The 21,280-nt window shown below is 45.2% G+C and overlaps 1 protein-coding gene across 1 annotated transcript in view; it reads left to right on the forward strand.

Moving 5' to 3' along the window:
* PROS1 (protein S) overlaps window positions 1-19,064 on the forward strand; it is an 858,149-nt gene extending 839,085 nt beyond the window's left edge. Inside the window, exon 15 of the mRNA XM_069637200.1 lies at window positions 16,154-19,064. Within this exon, the coding sequence (XP_069493301.1) occupies window positions 16,154-16,296 (143 nt within the window). The 3' untranslated portion in view covers window positions 16,297-19,064. The remainder of the gene's footprint in view (window positions 1-16,153) is intronic.
* Window positions 19,065-21,280: the final 2,216 nt, after the last annotated feature.

Below are 21,280 nucleotides of genomic sequence, written 5' to 3' on the forward strand. Positions count from 1 at the left end.
GCAGGACGTCCAGACCAGAGTCCTGGACATGCCCTTCGACGGGAACAATCTGTTTGGGAAGACAGTGGACGATTCCCTTCAGGCCATCAAGGCGGATACTGAGACGGCCCGGGCCCTTGGAGTTCTGCAGCAACGACGGACGCCCTTTCGGAGCAGCGGAGGCAAGGGCGCCTCCAAAGGTTCCGGCGGCGGTTTCGCTTCCTACCGTCAAGCGGCCCGCTCGTCGTCGCAAGAGGCCTACAGAGGACGAGGCAAGTCTAGCGGACCCCGCCGTCGTCGCCAAGGAGGTCAAGGCGGCAAGGCCGCGTCCAAGCAGGATTGAACCGGCCGTGGGGTCGGGCCCCCACCGAAGCACCCCGGTGGGAGGCCGGCTGGCGGGCTTCGTCAGCATGTGGGAGTCCATCTCCACCGACAGTTGGGTGCTGGACGCCCTGGCCCGGGGCCACGCGCTCGAGTTTCAAAGAAGGTGCCCGCGCGTTCCCCCCGTGGCCAGGAAAGAACTTCACGCCCCTCAACTTCTCCTGGAGGTAAAGGCGATGCTCAGGAAGGGCGCCATCGAACTCGTCCCAAAGGGTCTTCGGGGCTCCGGAGTCTACTCGAGATACTTCCTCGTGAAGAAGAAGACGGGAGGATGGCGCCCCATCCTAGACCTGCGACGTCTGAACAAGTTCATCAAGGCGCAGAAGTTCCGGATGGTCACCCTCCAGCACGTCCTGGGTCAGCTGGAGGAAGGAGACTTCCTATCGTCATTGGATTTGGAGGATGCCTACTTCCACATTCCCATCCTAAAGGGGCACCGGAAATTCCTCAGGTTCGTGGTCCAAGGGCGTCATTACCAGTTCAAAGCCCTTCCCTTCGGACTACGGTCGGCACCCAGGGTATTCACCAAGTGCCTCGCACCGGTGGCGGCGCAGCTGCGCCGCGAGGGGATTCACGTCTACCCCTACCTGGACGACTGGCTCATCCGCGCCAAGACGAGGGAGCTCGCCGTGGTCCACACGGCAAGGACCGTCCAACTCCTCACGGACCTGGGATTCTCCGTGAACTACGCCAAATCCCACCTGGTGCCCGCGCAAGTCGCACTGTTTCTGGGAGCGAGGCTCGACACAGTGTCCCTTCTGGCCTCCCCGTCGGACGAGAGGACCAGGACCATCTTGGGCAAGGTGCAACGGATGTTGGTGGCCGACGCGGCCAAAGTGAGGTCCATCAAGTCCCTCCTCGGGATGATGTCTTCCTGCATCTACCTCATTCCCATGTGCAGGCTCCGGATGCGCCCGTTGCAAGAATTCCTGGATGCGCGCTGGATCCAGACGACGGGCAGCTTCGAGGAAAGGATCAAGCTCGACGAGAGCTTCCGACGAGCGATACGGTGGTGGGGCACCCGCGAGCATCTGACGGCGGGCATGGACTTCCAGGCCCCAGCCCACCAGGAGACTGTGACCACGGATGCCTCCCTGGAAGGGTGGGGAGCGCACACCGAAAATCTGCACGCAAGGGGACTCTGGCTCCCGACGGAGAAGTCCCTGCATATCAACGTCCTGGAGCTCCGTGCAGTGTTTTGGGCCCTCAGGTCCTTCCTTCCGTCCCTCAAGGGCAAGGTGGTGAGGATCTTCACCGACAACACCACCACCATGTTTTACATCAGGAAACAGGGCGGAACAAGGTCCCCAGCGCTGTCCAAGGAGGCGCAGGACCTGTGGCATTGGGCCGTCGCCCAAGGGATTTTTCTGGTGCCGTTTCATCTGGCAGGGATAAAAAACACCATCGCCGACTCACTCAGCAGGGAGCTGCGCTCGTGCCACGAGTGGGAACTACGGCAGGATCTGGTGGATCGCCTCTTCCGACGGTGGGGCACACCCCAGATCGACCTGTTCGCGACGGCGACGAACACCAAGTGCCGGAGGTTCGCCAGCAGGTTTCCCCAGACGAGGAGCATGGGCGATGCTTTCTCGTTCCCCTGGGAGGGCCTGTTCCTCTACGCGTTCCCTCCTTTGCCTCTGCTAATCCGGCTCATCAACCAGCTCAAGAGGTCACGGTGCAGGATGATCCTCGTCGCACCTGCATGGCCGAGGCAGATATGGTTCCCGGACTTGCTGGACTTGTCAGCGTCCCCGCCGATCAAGCTGCCGGCGGACGCGGATCTACTCTCCAGGGAAGGAGGCGCCATCCTCCACCACGACCCGAAGTCGCTGAACTTGCAGGCCTGGCTCCTGCAGCGCTAGAGTTTGGAGGATACGACATACCGGCCGATTGCAGAGAGGTTCTTGCAAAGGCCAGGGCGTCCTCGACTCTTAAATGCTACGGACACAAATGGAAGAGGTTCTCTGTCTGGTGCCGCGCACAGAAGATTAACCCTCTACGGATTACGGCTCCCCAAGTACTGCCGTACCTGCTGACGCTGGCCAAAGCTGGTCTGGCACACGCGTCCATCAAGATTCATCTTGCTGCGATCTCCCGATACACCAGAACCACAGGGCGGACGTCCTTGTGGTCTCATCGTCTGGTGAAAGAGTTCATGAAGGGACTGTTCAGATCGTTCCCGCCGGTGAAGGCTCCGGCCCCGGCGTGGGAGCTCAACGTGGTGCTGACCAAGCTCATGGGACCTCCGTTCGAGCCTCTGCACTCGGCCCCGTTGAAGTTTCTATCGTGGAAAACAGCTTTTCTTGTGGCCATCACCTCCGCACGACGAGTGGGAGAGATCCAGGCCCTTTCCTGCAAGGCCCCGTACTTGACTTTCCACGACACGAGGGTAGTGCTCAGGACGCACCCCTCCTTCATGCCCAAGGTACCGTCGGACTTCCATCTCAACGAACCCTTGGTGTTACCTGTGTTCTTCCCGTCGCCTTCGTCGCCGGCTGAGAGGACTTTGCACTCGCTGGATGTAGCTAGAGCGCTGAAGTTCTACGTGGACCGCACAAAGGGTTTTCGGAAGACGTCACAACTCTTTGTGAACTTTGGACCTGTCAATCAGGGGAAGGCTCTCTCGAAGGCTTCCATCTCCAGATGGCTCTCCGGCTGTATCATGTGCTGTCGCCGGTTGGCAAACCGACCGCTGCCTGGCCGTCCGAGAGCCCATTCCACCAGAGCGATCGCAGCTACCACAGCGTTCCTATCTGGTGTGCCCCTGCTGGACATATGCAGGGCTGCTACGTGGAGGTCGACGCACACCTTCACGAAATTCTACTGCGTCGACCGGGATTCCAGGGAGGAGTCCAGGGTCGGCCAAGCAGTGCTGCGCAACCTGTTCGCCTGAGGTGAGCCTGGTGAGGAGGTAAGATGCTTAATGTTGAGTTGATGTGATGCTTGATGTTGAGCCTTTGCCACCTCCCGTGGTTGTGCATGTGTGTACTGCTATGTATTCTTTATTCATGAGCATGTGAATCCATGCCAGACCCCATGCTGGAGAAGGAACAAGTTACTTACCTGTAACTGTTGTTCTCCAGCATGGGTCTGGCATGGATTCACATGCAAACCCTCCCGCCTACCCCTCTGCGGCTCTTCACTTGGTCATACTGCCACTTCACGTGCTTCCAAATCTGAAGATGGCTGCCAGAGGCGGTGCTTAGGTAGAGGGCAGTCATTGGCTGTGGTCAGTATGACGCAGAGACCAGTGATTGGTTGTTACTACGAAAGACAGATCAGAAACGAAACTGATACTGGTTTTTTCTTTACCGAGGATTCCCAGCCTGACGACGGGGAATATTCATGAGCATGTGAATCCATGCCAGACCCATGCTGGAGAACAACAGTTACAGGTAAGTAACTTGTTCCTTCTTACCCCTCACAATAGGTTCTGAGATGCTGGATGGTTGGGGAAATCCAAGGTTCAATGCACAGGCAAGAGGGATAATGGTACTCAACGAGAGCACTAGTGCTAGGTTAAAATCTGGGAAGGCCTTCTCACTGGAGTTGGTAACAGATGGAAAGAGCACCTAAAGGAAGGGCCTGACTTTATTCAGATGAGTTATTTAGTCCAGTGAGTTTCAGAAAAATTGGGCCGACTGATTGTGGAGGGTGACCAGAAAATTGTCAGTATGAGGAGTCAAGGTGAAGACAGTGGCTGTAGTCATGTTTACGGCAGGTTGAATTGACAGGTGTTCAGTGTCAGAGATTTGATTAAGAGGTCTAAGTCATTGGAAAAGAGAGATTGAAGACTCAAAGAGGTCAATAGATGAGAATTATGCAAGAGGAGGTGGAGCAAGGAGCTGAATACAAACATACTCAAAAGAAAATGAGATTAAGTAATTGGGGAGAGAGGTGGATGGCGTGTCTTTACTGATCATAAGACCTCCCATCCTGCTACCCATTCTGCCATCCTTTTAGGATAATCAGTAAGAGTAGGGAAAGTTAGAGGAATCAGTGTGAAGGGCTTCTAGTGAGGCTGATGAAGATATGGGGCCTCATTACGACCCTGGCGCTAAGTGTTTAACGGCGCCGCGAAAGGCTGCGGCGCCGTTAAACACTTAGCGCCTAATTACGAGGTCCCTTTGCGGGACCCGACCTTAACGGCTGGTTTTTCCAGCCGTTAAAGTAGGCAACCGCAAAGGGACCTTGGTGCTAATTACGGTACCGCAATTTGCGGTACTGTAATTAGCGCCTTCCCCATTCCCATTGAGCCCTATGGGTCAAAAATGGGAATGGGGAAGGGCCATGGCAGCATGGGGAATTACCGCCCCACCAACCTCGGAATGGGGTGGTAATTCCCCATTCCGCCCTGGCGGACACCACCTTTCTCATTTCTAAATGTTCTTCATGTGTGCTTGCATCATTTTCAGGTGAGTTTCGCTGCCGTTTTATATATTAGGGTAGCGTTCCGGCCCGTTCCGTGTACTTTTTCGTGATAAAATGTAGATTTTGGGCAGTAATGGGTTAATGTCAGCATATTGGTGCACCTTTCTCATTTCAAAATGTTCTTCATGTGTGTTTGCAGCATTTTCAGGTGAGTTTCGCTGCCACTTTATATTTTAGGTTAGCGTTCTGGCCCGTTCCGGGTACTTTTTCGTGATGAAATGTAGATTTTGGGCAGTAATGGGTTAATGACAGCATATTGGTCCACCTTTCTCATTTCAAAATGTTCTTCATGTGTGCTTGCATCATTTTCAGGTGAGTTTCGCTGCGTTTTATATATTAGGGTAGCGTTACGGCCCGTTCCGGGTACTTTTTCGTGATAAAATGTAGATTTTGGGCAGTAATGGGTTAATGACAGCATATTGGTGCACCTTTCTCATTTCAAAATGTTCTTCATGTGTGCTTGCATCATTTTCAGGTGAGTTTCGCTGCCGTTTTATATATTAGCGTAGCGTTCCGGCCCGTTCCGGGTACTTTTTCGTGATAAAATGTAGATTTTGGGCAGTAATGGGTTAATGTCAGCATATTGGTGCACCTTTCTCATTTCAAAATGTTCTTCATGTGTGTTTGCATCATTTTCAGGTGATTTTTGCTGCCATTTTATAGGTTAGGGTACCGTTCTGGCCCGTTCCGGGTACTTTTTCGTGATGAAATGTAGATTTTGGGCAGTAATGGGTTAATGACAGCATATTGGTCCACCTTTCTCATTTCAAAATGTTCTTCATGTGTGCTTGCATCATTTTCAGGTGAGTTTCGCTGCCGTTTTATATATTAGGGTAGCGTTCCGGCCGGTTCCTCGTACTTTTTCGTGATAAAATGTAGATTTTGGGCAGTAATGGGTTAATGACAGCATATTGGTGCACCTTTCTCATTTCAAAATGTTCTTCATGTGTGCTTGCATCATTTTCAGGTGAGTTTCGCTACCGTTTTATATATTAGGGTAGCGTTCCGGCCTGTTCCGGGTACTTTTTCGTGATAAAATGTAGATTTTGGGCAGTAATGGGTTAATGACAGCATATTGGTGCACCTTTCTCATTTCAAAATGTTCTTCATGTGTGCTTGCATCATTTTCAGGTGAGTTTGGCTGCCGTTTTATATATTAGGGTAGCGTTCCGGCCCGTTCCGGGTACTTTTTCGTGATAAAATGTAGATTTTGGGCAGTAATGGGTTAATGACAGCATATTGGTGCACCTTTCTCATTTCAAAATGTTCTTCATGTGTGTTTGCATCATTTTCAGGTGATTTTTGCTGCCATTTTATAGGTTAGGGTACCGTTCCGGCCCGTTCCGGCGCGTTCCGGGTTTTACACACACCCGAATGTTAGTTGTTTGTAAAGAGCTTAATGATTCTCTGAGGAGGCTTTGTTGAGTAAGAAGGTGTGAAAAGCCGGCATATTCAAAGATTCAAACACGGTTGTCTAATGCAAACGAAAACCAGTAGTGTTTACAAGTGGATTGGATATAAAACGGACTGGGAGGCTATGAGTTACACGTGTGGATGTCAGTAAAAGTTGAAGGATTTGCAAGTGGCGTTGTTTGCCTTGATTAGAGGCTGCTGGGAAGAAAAGCGTTTATGGCTGGGATTTGTAAATCAGGGTCTTTAAAGTGAAAGTGTCTTTCCATACCGCCATCCAGTGCACGCCTCTTGCAGTTATGAAAAGAAAGATTGCAGGATCCAAACGTGATAGTGCAATGCCATCCAATACGATTAAAATGCGATGAATGAGTATTGCTCATGCTATAGCGCTTCTACTCCCAGATTCCTCAGATACAGACGAGTGTGCCCAAAATTCCTCCAAACAAATCTTTGAGGAAATGGGTGAGCATGATATTCCAGAGTCCTCTCAGTCTCTATTTTATGAGGAAAGGAGACTGGGAAGGGCTGATGGCCTGGATGTGAGTTTTGGCTTATCATTTATGGATACCCCTCCAATATTTGCGTCTGGGGAATTAATTTTACTTGGTCTATCTGTTCATTTGGATGCATCAACACAGATTTCCAATCCCATACTGCCCACAATTTTAGAAACAGCCATAGGTGAAGCAAATAATAAAACTTGATAATGTGAGGTTAAGGATATGAGTGTGGTGAATCCACAGTTACTAAAAGAAATTAAAACTCAGACTAGAATTTTAAATGAAATGCTGCTTGCTTTAACTGCATGGCCTGAAATGTTTTCAGAAAATATATTAAAGATGATCCCTCAAGCAATGGGAGGAAGTAGCAATACTCAAAAGCCAAAACCATTTGCAACCTCCAACGGGCAATTGCATAACGAAGCGGCTGCTTCCTGTGGCATGCCAGTGGAGGCCAACAAGGAGAAGGAGCTTAGTGTAATTGAATTACCTGATTCACTTTTCGCATGTCCAAACACTCAGGATTTACAGATTCCGGCTGTTGCGAATGATCCCAAGAAGGTTCCTGACATATTTAATATAAATATTTCCCCCCAAAAAATGAAAATAAATAGGCACAAACAAGCACAAGCACAAAAGGCATTAAATATATCCTCTCGCAAGTTTTTGAGGGGATAACAACGTGCGTGGCGCTGTGATTGGGAATCAAGGCGTAAATGATGCAATATTGGTAACTGACTCTCCTGTAAAAAAGCCTGAGAGAAAGAATCCCAACGAGGCCCCGCTGCTGGTGGAAAACGAAGACCAGTGCAGTGGGTTGAATCGGCCTGGATACTCAGAAGCTGAAACAAACTTGTCTGAAGCGCTAAACAACAAAATAGTTACAGACAGAATTGATACAAACCTAAAGAACCTTGAAATGGGAAAAATTGATATATTCGACCTATTTAAGAATCCTGAGGCCCCTCTACGAATAAAGATACCACCAAGGGACGAGGAAGGCCGTTCTATATGTCCAATATTACTGGGTGGGGAACGCAATGCAAAAAGAAAAAGTGATGTGATAATGGGGTCATTACAGGAAACAAGGGGGGTCCAAAAGCTAAAGGAAGGCTCTAGTACTAACACAATGGGTAGTGGCAAAGCTCTAATGCCAAGAGGGATGGCAGAAAGCAATGTTGACATTCAGACACCCTCAGTAAACAAGGAACTACCATTAAATGCTTATCCAGTTAATAAGTGCAACACAAACTCCATAAAAGAGTCGGAATCAGGGCCAACAGGTAATTTTCTCACTGAAGATTTTGTTCGAACTATTATTAAGGACATACTGAATCAAAAAGAAAAATGCCCTCTGTAGACAGTTTACTGTGGGGAAACCACAAAACAGCTGAGATTGTTACACCGGAGCCTGAGATAAGTGCACGCACAAGTGCTCATCAAGAAAATAGTGGCCAGGTGAGTGGAAATGTAGAGCCAGACAGTGAAGTGAGGGAGCGGTCTAATCCCCAAAATGCTCAGGGCGAGGGGAGGAATAGGGACAGCATATATGAACGAAAGGCTCAGAATAGATTTCCCATAGGTGGCTCCAATGTAAATTTTCGTCAGACTCATTTTCTAAATGATCCAAGCTTGATCTTATATTATGTTTTTGATGATGGTTACTTTCCCGCCTTGAACAGACCCTACATCTTGAGTTTGTTTAGAGATAAACCTGAACTGTCACTTATTACTTCTTCTGACATTCAACTGGTGGACTTTATTCATTCTCATAGGTTCGACTTTGTACGTTTGGTGATTACCTCTCCCTTAGTTCGTTACTTGATCTTAAAAGAAGTGGGTTCTTTACAGAAGAGGGGATTCGACACATACGATTATCAAGTGCAAGGTATAACAGGGGTGACAAAAAATAGAGTATTTACATCAAAACAGAGCAAAACCGGATAAGAGAGAGGATACCCCACAGGGGCAAGAAGATGTAATGTCCCTTAAGGAAATGAGGGAATGAAGAACCCTAGCTGTGTCGCTCAGGGAATCGCTGGAGCAACTGAAGAATATGGGTAAGCCCCTTTAGCGAAGGAGATCCTTTTAAGCTTGCTACATGGAACTCAAGAGGGCATGCACATTTAGCTTCAAATAAGAAAGTGTGTAATCAGTTAGAAGACTTTGACTTTGTACTTATTCAGGAAACATGGGCTTGTGGACCTGTGCTGTGGGATGGGAATGTTGTACTGTGCATTTTTGGGACATGTGGGCCAAAAGACCGCCCCAAAGGAGGCTTAGCTCTTGCATTTCGAAAAAATCAAGATATTACCATGCAGTGGGAAAAATATCTGAATACCTCTTGTATAGTGGCCACCTTTCATATGACCACTCAAAACTGCACTGTTGACCTAATGGTTATAAATATTTATTGGAATAGTGCTGTTATGACGACCTACTGTTGGGAAAGATGATTGAAGAATTGAATACTTTGATAGAGGACTGGCTTGAATCCACACCAGGTGGTCTTATAATCACGGCTGGTGATCTGAACGTCGATTGTAATCTATCCAGTTCGGAGCTAGATTGGTGTTTAACGGCCCGGGGAGACAATGGTCCCAAACCAGGCAATAAACGTTATAGAGGTGCTTTATGGCTTAGTTTCATGAGATTGTGGGATTGTCAAAGTTGTTTCATGATAAAACCACTTGGAACGCTTGCGGCGAGTCTTCTATCATAGATTTCATATTCTCTCGTGAACATCTAATTACGGATACCGAAAACATGATTGTGCAACCCAATTCATATAGTGATCGTGCCATGCTGTCAATGAATCTGAATTTAAGGAAACAACCCATCAATAGAAATGTGTATTGTGCTCAAACCATTGTTAATGTTAGAGGCAGTAAAGTAAAATGGAACACCAAGAAGACAGCCAAATTTAATAACTTGATGATGCACAACTTTAAAAAAAGGTACATGGAATCAAAAAAGGAAACCTACTCTGTTGCTTCTTTTAGGGGATTACTGTGGTCAATTATATCCAGGTTGGAGCAATCAACTCCAGGTGGAGTAACGCGTAAAAGTATACACAAACATGCCTATGATTTAGACATTAAGCAACACAGAGCCCAGTTGAACAAGGAATTACGATTAATAAAAAGACATCTGTCCCAGTCTATTCATAATGAACAGTGTAGATTGAGTTGCCAGCGTTACAAGAACTGGAGGATTCAACATTGTGCCTCACAATCCCAGAAGGATGGTGAAGCTATGCTTAAGGCAATGAAGGAGACAAACTCCAGATCTTACTGGGTCCTCATTAACAGTACTGAGGTGTCCCAAGTCCAACCAAACATTAACCCAATTAGTGAAAGTGTGTGGTGTGACCATTTTGAAAATCTATATGCACCCTCAGAACATGATGAGGCAAGAGCTGTTTACGGGAATGATAGATGGATATTAGATGTCTCTGTCGATAAAATATTGACAACAATTAGGAAGATGAAATCTTCCACTACTCCAGATCCGAATAATCTATCTTGTGCCACTCTCAAACAGAATGAACTCTTGTGGGCAAGGATACTATGCTTTATTTTTAATGATGTGATCAAGACACAGTCTATGCCAGACTCATGGAAATTATCGTATGTGCTCCTCATTTTTAAAAAAGGTAATCGTTTGAGTCCCTTGAACTATAGACCAATTTCCCTGATCAACATTGAGACCAAGATATTTTCATCGATTGTATTGTAAAATTTGATAAGTTGGATGGATGAGGAGAAAATCCTTGATATACGACAGATTGGGTTTCGGAAAGGTTTGGGGACGGATGCGGGGGGATTACTTGTCTCCATCCTGCAAAGTAAAGCATTTAAATTGGGGCATCTACCATTGTATGCAGCATCAATGGATTTTTCTGCAGCCTTCGATATGGTTGGTATACCACTGCAAAGGCGAAGGCTTGCTGCACTGAAAATTGAAAAAGGTTTACTTTCAATGCTCATACATCTATACTCCAATACAGCTTTGATGGTCAGACTGAATGAGGGTTTGATGTCGAAAGAAATAAGGTCTAGGAATGGACTTAAACAGGCATGTGCCTTGGCGGCGATGCTATGTAATCTTTGTGTCAGGAGCTAATGTAGTGTTTGAATCCTCTGGCTTGTTAGCTCCAAAGATTGGTCTAATCGGCATAAAATGGGTTGCATTTGCCGACGACTTCTTGCTATTTGACCGAACAAAAATTGGCCTGCAAAGGCTTATTGATGTGTTTTCAAGGTTTATAGGCGAATTGAAATTGAAAATAATCCTCTTAAAACTGTAGTTATAAATTTAGGGCAAATCAACAGGAAAGGCTCCAATCCAGTGTGGTTTGTTGAAGTAACTGGGATACGTCTTCAGAAAGCACTTAAGTTCTTGGGCTATTCCTTTTCAAGTACTATGATGCATAGTTTTGTGAAAACATGCTTTGCGCCCCTTTTGGACTTCCTGGTCCTTATCGCAGTGGGGCTTGCATTCATTAATACTCCCAACATGGCCGTCTAACGTGACACGCCTCACACCAGCTTTCACGGCGGACGTAGAACGTTCTACAAATAGACCACGCCCCCGCTGTCCCACGCATCTCAACGCTATTGCTGGCAGTGACTAGACGTGTGCTTCGTAGCTTGTTGAACTGTTCCTCTGTCCTAGGTTCCCGGATCCTTATTCCCCATTCCTTCCTCCTCCTTCTCCTCTCCAAACCTGTTCCTGGATTCCACGTACCCCCTTTCGGTACGCTTCCTCTTTTCCTGGACGTCCTGAACATCAGAGTATCCTGGAACGCTGAACGCACGCTGGAGTCAGAAGAGACTCGTGCTGGCTTGTATAAAACCCGATCTGTGCGCAAGAAGATTTCCCCCACAGAGTCCTGCAAGAAGCGGTCCCAGGTGAGGTGGGGGGGGGGGGGGAATTCCATGACAATTGAAGCAGCTAAGCAAATGAGAGTGATAGAAAGAAAATTCGGTCAATTTAGCATGTCAGCTTGCAGAGATTTTTATACGTTGAAGGTTATTCTGAGATTCGCGTACGGTCTTGAATTTAATCCAGACAAACTCACTCCTTACCTAAAAACTATTGAAGCTGCAATATGGAAAAAGTTATTTTTTTTTAAACTAAATGCATACCAATGGGAATTATAAGGTATAAGTTTGGTCTTTTCTCTCTAAAAGGTATCATGGAATGTAAAAAAATTGTTATATAGAAAGTGTGTCTTATCACGAAAACATTAGCTGTATAAACTATTTAAAGATGATGTATCAGGGGGGTATATGATGAATTTGAAAACAGAAGTGGAAAATATTTTGTCAAATATCAGAGTTACAATCAAATGTCTTATTGAGAGGCCTGCAAAGACCAAAATGTTGATAAAAGCGTTTGACTGGGTAGCCAGCAATGCAGCAATTATGAACTCTAAATTGTATTCCCAAGTGGTATCCGTGTGGAAATGGTTTCCCGATTTAGCCATATATTGTAAAATATCCCTCTCGTAATTTTCGCAATAATGTTATGCGGTTCAGGTTCAATGTAATGAATACTAATGAAATTCGCTTCATTAGGAAATTAATTCCAGAGAATCAGAAAAGATGTAGATTTTGTTTAAATGAGGGGACTAATGAAACATTGTTGCACCTGCTGCTGGTTTGTCCTATGTTGATTACCGAGAGGATCACATATTTTTCTGAATTTGTCTATGACAGAGCGTATGTCATAAGAGAACAAATATGGTTCGAAATGCTCCACGGGACAAATATCTCGCTGAAGATCAGACTGACTTCAGCTTTCCTGACAATTGTATGCAATGTTACCTAATCTGATAAGGGAAGGGTTTTTTCAAACCAATATACAATAAATAAAAAATAGCACACACCAGAGAAGCTTCTGCAAGTGTTTGTGGCATGGGAACACAACATTTGCGTTGGATGTTGAGGGCCATGAAGCTGTGTGGAAAATGTCTTGCACAAGCATCATGCACAAGCTTTGAGGCCTTATTTTATGCAGCATGTGTTATTGTTCCATTTGTGAAGATGGAAACAAAAGCAACACAATTAAAATACTTAGGCACATTCAAAAAGATGTTATCAGAGATAGTATTCAAACCCAGAGTTTATAAAATGCTAATTCGAAGGTGAGCATCCAAAGCACTTCACAACCAATGCAGAAAGTATGAAGCCTGTAGAAGTGTTGATGAGCGTTAACGCATACTCTTAGATTCCCTCGGCTATGTCATAATCTTGCACAAAATCAGCACAGTTTGTCTAGCTACCACGCTTTGGAGTGTATGGAGAGGTGCTGTTAGATGATCTTTAGGCATATTCGCTATGGCCAAAAGAAAAGAGCAACCATTACTCACACACAATGATTGCATCAACTCAAATCTATTGGTTTAGACTGCTGTAACAAACTGTAAATGTGCATGATAATGTATGCATGGTGTATGTTGTATAAAGAACTGGGAGCACGGCGCATTACAATGCACTTGTTCCAGGTATTAAACAAAGTTCTGTTAAGTAGAGAGCATGCAAAATATGACTACTATTAACTTGTCATTAGTTTCACCCACTAGACAAATGGAGGATGTGCAGGCAAGCTGTGTCCGTGTTTAGTCAAAGGTCCTGTAAGATTTCCCCCCAAAAATTGCAATTTGTCCTCAACAAGCAGGATGCAGTTAGCCTTCAGCAGAGAGATGTATTACTATCCTTCCCATTAGGGTCACTTGCTAGACAAATGGAGGACGTTTCCCGAGCGGAGAGCTAAATTCTGTGTAACAGATTTTTCTCAGACTGCATTAATTAAGAGTTGAAAAGGTGAAGGTACTGTGAGGAATCTGAGCGCATACTCACTTCTTTTCACCATGTAGCCTCTTAGGTGGCCAGGGAAAGGCCATCACTTTTGGATCCTGACCCTGGGGGTGATATGCGAGGGAGGATCACCTGGGTGGAGGAGACATGGGGAGTGGGGAGAGTACGGCCTTAGGTGAGACATGGTATCCCTCATTTCCCTTTCACAATGAACCCTCCAACCCTCAAGCCTTTATAGCTTTTGTCAGCCCTTTCCCTATGCTTCCCCTCAAACATTGCCCACATCCCGCCAGTATGCCACTGGGACAAAGAAGAGGACAACTAGAACAACACATCCTCATTGTATTAATGTAGACACATATCAGCCTCCTTTGGGTACTGGGACGAAGAGGAGGACAACATGAGTGAAGCAGGACTAGCGCTTTAATGGTAAGCAGTTGAGTCGTTTTTGGAATAAGTATGGAGGTGGGAACGTTAAAATCTGGACTCCCTAAGGAAATGGAGTCAGCTGTGGGAAAATGCCCACAAACTGCTGGGTGCCGGCAGGCCTCTGCATTGTAGCAGTGTGGCAGCAGGAACGCTCGAGACCCGTGGGAAAGCGCAGAGTTTGTGCAGTGGGAAGCAAAGGTACAGGACGTTGGAGGCCAGAGGTAAGCTGTCAGAAGGAGGCAGGCAGGACCGAAGGAAGCAGTTGTGCAAGTCCTGTTTCACAGAGGAAGCACTGCTGGGTGTGCACGAGCCATGGAAGACCGCTGAGAGATCTTCACAAGGGGCTGCATGGGAAGAAAGAAACCTGTGGCGGCGGAGGACCTTGCAAGGAGCCGTAAGTCTGACCGGTGAGTGAAACCAGAAGGGGAACACCGGGCTGGTAGCAGTCATAGAAACAAGGTATTGGACATTGATATAAGCGGAAACCATGCATTGCTATGTGAACTGTCAAGTTTAAAGCAGATAGACAACATTTTGCATACTGAATGAAATGAAAGCAAGTTTGTGAACATTTTGGCATCTTGAGAGGAGTGAAAAGAAAGATTGTGAATCTTACTGAAAGGAAGTTTATGAACTGTACTGAAACAATTAACTGGTTTACATGAGAAACAAATGCTAACAAATCCAACAGAGCATAAAGAAGTGTATGTATTATATGAGAACTCAAGCATTGGCAATAGCGAAAATATACAGAGTTGTATTATCTGAGAAACAAGTGAGAGCAAAGCCAAGAGAGTACAAAGAGTTGTTTATGGGATATGAAAAATCCAGCATTGGCTAAAGTCTATAAAGGTCACGGAACTGTATGTTCTAAGGAAACCAGAATTGGCAAGAGCGAAGGGAACACAGAAAAGTGTAACGCGTGCATGGTGGCCAATCAAGCCACCATAAAGTGTCAGGTGAGTGTGACCCATGAAAATGAAGAAAGCCTCACTGTTAAGGAGACACAGTGGACTAGTGTTAATGGAAAAGCAGTCAAGGAGGGGTACCGGTTGCGCAACCTGTAATTCATAGACCGTGTGGTTCGACAAGTGGGCCTACCATCCATGGATGCCCCCTGAATGGAAAAGCCACTGAAAATACCTATAAAGACGCTTGTGTTGTGCAACAACCTTTTTGGCGATTTTGACGTCATGTCATTTTGAAAGCTGGAAGATTTGAACTCTTGGGGAAGGGAACCCCTGTGCTTTATGAACTACTTTGAACTTGAGGAAGGGGAGCTTATTGCAAGCCAAGAGCTGGAAGAAGCTCTGAACTTTATTCTTGAACACTATTGATTTTGATGCAACATCCTTACACATTATATGCAGTTATTTGAGAGGGCAAGTATAGTTTTTTTACACACAGATGTTTTAATCTGGACTTCCTGGTGCGGATCATCCTTAGTTTTCCTCATGTAGGGAAATCCCACCTTTGAATAGGGCAAGTTGGGCATTACTCCACCCGGTCTTTTTGATAAAAATACAATTTTGTTGAAATAACTTGAACCTGTTGTCTGTGTCTGACTCATGATGCCTTCACAGTACAGACATCTAAGGTTCAAAATGCCTTACTCTGTACAGAGGTATGTGTGCCTGATTGAATTCTAAACCAAGAATGGAATTTGTCATCTTACAGCTGCCGTTTTTGTTGGCAAAGAGTAGATAGGATGAGAGAAGGCATAAGCCGATAGAAGGGAGGTCGTTATCCTTGAGCTAGTTTTCTTTCCTACGGGAGTACAATGGTGTTTGCTTTGCTGTATCTAGACTGGATGTGATATACGAAATATGTGCTTTTAAAATGTTATGCATTTAACCTAGAAAACGTTTTGTTGTGCTTTACCCAAAGTGACTATTGCTAATGTAATCTTTCTGCTATTCTGATCGATGGCTTGTTATGCCCCGATTGCTATTATTTCAAGTTGCATAATTGACGCACATTCTTTGAGAAGATTATGATTACATTAAACTACATTGTATAGTCTCTTATCAAGTGTAATTTATTTATATAACAATTCAGAGCTGCAACACATGTTCTTGGAGGAATTGCCTAATTGGCAATAATAGACGAACCTTTAAAAGAAACCTGCTACGTGTGTTTATTACATAAGCCAATTTTTAGGACTCATTATGTAATGTAATTTTTTTGTTGTCGCAGATGTTCCAGTTTCTGCCACCCCAGTCAATGCCTTTTACAACGGCTGCATGGATGTGACCATTAATGCCAAGCCGGTGGATCTGGACAATGCCGTTTCCAAACACAATGACATCCTGTCGCATTCCTGCCCAATGGTTTTATAAGAAGCCTACAATTAATAATGGTATTGTTTCCCCATCATCTGCCCTATCAATGGGCCGGAATGCAAGACCACAAGAAAATAACTCCTTTTTTCTTTTATTGTTGGACAGCATTTGATGCTCTGATGACAGAAGAATCAACTCTGCCTTTGAGTTCGAACATGTAGTTGATATTTTAAATCTGCAGATTTAGCTGTGAAAAATACATCCTCGTTTTTATTAGAAATGTATCATTACAATTAGATTGCACAATTGTATTTGTTTGATGCAACACTAATAACACATTTAGTCTAGAAAGCAACACAGAGACCCAAATGCACGTAATTTGTCTTGAAGTTGTAGATGAAAGACACCACTTTATGAAACCTGAACATTATAACATTTCACATTGTCACATGCAGTATGATTTGACATCCTTGGACTACTACTGTGTTCTTATGACAGGTTGCGATATATGTATGTTGTGTATGGCTTAGCAACTATTTTCATTTCCAAATATTGTATCTTCCTGCTGGGATGTCATTGCAGACAATTAAGTTGCAATCAACTGCTATGGCATCACAGCAGGGGCTACAGCAATCCCTCTGCTGGGTATTGTTTTCCGCCAATCGCAATGAAAGTAAATCTGCCCAATTAAGAATGGCACAATTGCAGTGTCAATCGCCATTCTTGGGGTCCACAGTACTCCAATGGCAATTTGGAGGATCTACCACCAGTGGTAATTCCGCCTGCGGGAACTGCGCTAATTTTTGGGAGGCAACGAGAAGTGAAATCCTCCTGCAACTTCTGGAGATATTTCCTCCACTTCCCCCAAAACTCAGAATGTGTCAGTGTGCTAAATTGGCAGTAATCAAATGTCCATAAATCTGCCACCATCTTTTTTTATGTACTGCCAAACTTGTAATGACGCCCTCCGCATATTGTATCTAGTTCATAATGCCTCCACTGTACAGACTCTCCAATGCAGGTCCATAAGGGACTGTACAGGGTTTCAAAATGAGGCAGGTAGGCCATACACAACATTATACATGGATAGCTTTCAACTATGGGGTGCATTTTGCTTTGGGGTTCTGAGCGATATCCTGAGCAACTCGAGCTTCACTCTCATTGTCTGTCAGATGTCACTCAGAAACCCTTGGTGGAATATATTCCTGAAGTTGATAGGAATATGTATATATATCTTAACAGAACAAAATGTTACATTGTATTCTCTAAGTACTTGGAAAGTTGCATTGTTCTGTTAGAATGGATGTGCATGAAAATATCGAAATTGAGAGAGACTGCATTTTTTTAATGCAAGGGGAGATTCCCCCCACCTTAACTATTACCCTTACGCCACCCCACACCTATGTATTTTTTTAAATGCCCACATTTTTGTAAAAAAGATGGTCATTTCTGAATTCGATATTTTACTTTCGACCATTTCTGCGGATACCCGTCAGAACAGCAGGCCTGTGTTTCATGGATCACTAATGTAGCATCCACCTGGGCTTTCAATGTTTTATGTACCTTGTGCTCACTTTTCTTAAACTGTGGTCTGATTAATCTACACATTTGTGAAATCAGGGACCTCTGGAAAATTTCATATGCTTCGAAAAAGAAAGGACACTTTAAAATGCATCCCTCGCTTGTATGACCTGTCCCAGGAAGTAATATGTAGATTATTAAAAATTGAGGTGGCCTGGGGAATGCAGTATCTTTCTAAGGGGTTAGGGAGGAGTGGCAGAACATTAAGGTTGCTGGTAGCTGGCTCTTTATGCTTCTGTGGCTATAAATGCGATAACCATCACAGTGAGACCCTGTCACGGACAGAACCAAAAACAGGGCAGATGTTCCAACTTTCTTGGATTAAGAACACTTGAATAATGTTGTCCGCCTCTTCCGACCGATAAAATCATGTAACTGAATAGGAGCTTAAATCGCTGTATCGCACCACAAGATCGTTCAGACCTGTTGGGCACGGCGGCTCTGGCAGGCAGATGTGTAATATGCCGGTCTGGGAACCACAGTGCCGGTAAGCTTAGTGCCACCCTTGTTTCCGGACCGGCGGGGTCATAATGAGACTAATGTTTTTGTCTTAATACAGCAATGGCAGTTTTGCTATTCTATAACTGTAGTTTAAAGAACACAGCAGACTGGAGAGGAAAACAGTCCAAGGTGATGGGCTTGCTTTGTTTTGCTTTTAGACCTTCTGACAGCTCTATTACTAATCACACAGAGGTATCATTTATCTGGAAGTATACCCAGGAAACATGGTTCTCAAGAATTAGATTTTGACTTGGAGCATGGCCTTCTATCTAAAATACATTCTAGATTAAATATGGTAAATCAAAAAGATTCTGAATTTCGTTGTTTGTTTTCATCTTCATCTTCATTTCTCCTTGTAGGATTTGCAGTATTATAGCAGTGATATTGTAAGTGTCTTTAGAGAGTGTATACCGTTTTATCCTGTAAAGGTGCAGCGAGGAATTATTGACAAAAGATTCCCAGCCACCTGATAAAACCTGTTAAATCTCCAAAATACTTTGCTAATTTCGTTAATCCAGGCTTGATATCTGAGCAAATAATGTTAGTAGTACACAGAAGGCGACATTACATTGACAAAATCTACAACCAAATAAGAAATGTCATAAAACAGTATTATGCCACCTTCTTCCTCTGTATTTTCTTTAACATAACGTGTGCTTGTTTTCTATCGAATACTATTAATGTTTCATTGTGTATGTGCCTCATTGTTATAGAAAAATAAAGAGATGAACATTCCTTTGTCATTTACTTGTTGGTATGTACTTTGTGCAAACTCTTCTTTGAGTGTTACTAGTTGTTAGCTGCATACTCTAACAGGCGAAGGGTTGCAGAATTGATGCCCTCCTGAGTTCTACACCCCTCTGACCACCCTCCCAATGTGAATATCTTGGATGATTGGTGCATGAGTTTAGATCTAGAGCTATAGTGCCTCCACCTGTTCCTAAAAGCTCACAAATCACCATCCTCCCTCTCTTCTCCTCCCCATCCCACCCTGTCTCTCAGGGGTCGCTCATGGAGCTTCCCTCTCCCCCCTCCACTTCAACCTCTACTGACACTGCCTCGTTGTGCTCATCTGCTAACACAACCTTACCTGCTACAACTACGTGACGACGCTCAGATCATTTTCAAGATTCCCAAATCCCCAGCATTCCTAGACCCAGACCTTGCCTCCTACCTCAGGGATAGCGACCACAGAATGACGGCCAACCACCTCTTCAATCCGGGCAAAACCAATATACTGATTTGTGGCACTTCTCCCTCATCCCACCCCCTGGTTTCCCTTCCTAATTACTCCTCCCGCAGCATCCACCTCAGTAAAGAACCTGGGATGCTACCTCCGCTCGGACCTTCCTCTCACCACATCAATGCTATCTCCAGATCTTGCCACTATCACCTCTGTATTCTCAGGAGAATCTTCCCCTATCTCCTACCCTCACAGATTCTCTGTAATCCTGGCCATCATCCTCTCTAAACTAGATTACACCAACTCTTTCTACCTAGGCACCCCTGCCTCCTAGCTCAGGAAGCGCCAAAGGATCCAAATCTCTGCAGCAAGGCTCTTCCTTGCCCTCTCCCCAAGAGTACACATATGCCTTGCATTCAGGATCCCAATCGGCCAAAGGGCCACTTTCAACTTTCAAACCCATGTGCATCAGCCACCGTACCCTCCACAAGAAAGGCTCTTGATGCCTCCAAAACAAACTCTCTCGCTAGCAGCCCAACAGAATCCTCTGATCTGGCTCTGCACACCACCTGGTGGTTCCCCCATTCAATTTCACCAGCATAGGACCATCTTCTTTCTCTCTTCAAGCACCCACATTTTGGAACTCCCTCCCTTTCAACCTCTCCCTTCAAGAGGACCACCTCACCTTCAGGAAGGCCCTAAAAACATGGCTTTTACCTCCTGCAACCTGACGCTCCCTGAATCGAGTCTAGTGACCAGAGACCACTCGATGTCTCAAACAGGACGCTCCTGTCTGGGCGACCAGCAGGGGATGGGGGCGGGGGGTTATCCGGGACAACTCCCATCCACAGCTCGCCCCATCTCTCTTGGGATCCCCATCCAAGCATCGAAACCAATTGATAGCAACAGCCAGATAAGACACGATGCCCTAACTCTCAATGTCAGTGGTTACATGCAACAAAGCGACCTTTAAGGTACACACAGTGCATTCGTTAAAGTTGATCGTCATAATGCAAACAGTGCCCCAACACTATATGATTGCAGAATGCTGCCAGACACAATCTAGATGGATGCATACATGAAGCGCTTCTAGGGACCTGTGCAAAATAGCCATCACTTATTCCAAGGTATTTGCTGACTGGAGTCAAGCTCGAATCTAGGTGAATGAAGAATACAGCCAACTTATTGGCCATGTAAATCAGCCTTCACTTCATTCCAGATCCTTGCGGAATGCAGCCGCTATATTATGGAATCTAAGCAAATTGTACCATCTAGCATGGATACTGAACCTAGGCAAAATAAAGAATGTTAGCTAAGTTTGGAATCTTCAAGAATGTGGATTAGTCAATTATTGAATCTAGAAGAATGTTGATTGTAACCTTTACACTGATCCTATGAGTATGTAGAATTTAGCCCTACACCATAGCTAGTAGATTTAGAGTTTAGCCATCATACTAATACTGGGTCACTGCTTCGTATGGAGAGCATGCATTTAACCTCGTCTCTCTGTGCATAGGAAAACTAGCCAAAGGCACGGCCGCAGACCCGCACACATCTGCCATCATACACCACTTGCAGACACTCCGCAGAACACCTCTGCCATAAGAATGCAGCTACCCTTCATGACAAAAATTCAATATGTAGTTGCAAACATAACTTATATCACGCTCTCTCTTATCCCTTCTAGACCACTTTCATCATCCATCCACATGCCAGACCGACATGGGTAGCTAGCAAGGACTTTGCCATCCCTCATATCTTAAGCCCTGGCCAATA

This window comes from Ambystoma mexicanum, chromosome 7p (assembly GCF_040938575.1).
Source record: "Ambystoma mexicanum isolate Mex_15411 chromosome 7p, UKY_AmexF1_1, whole genome shotgun sequence".
In the NCBI taxonomy this organism is placed as follows: domain Eukaryota; kingdom Metazoa; phylum Chordata; class Amphibia; order Caudata; family Ambystomatidae; genus Ambystoma; species Ambystoma mexicanum.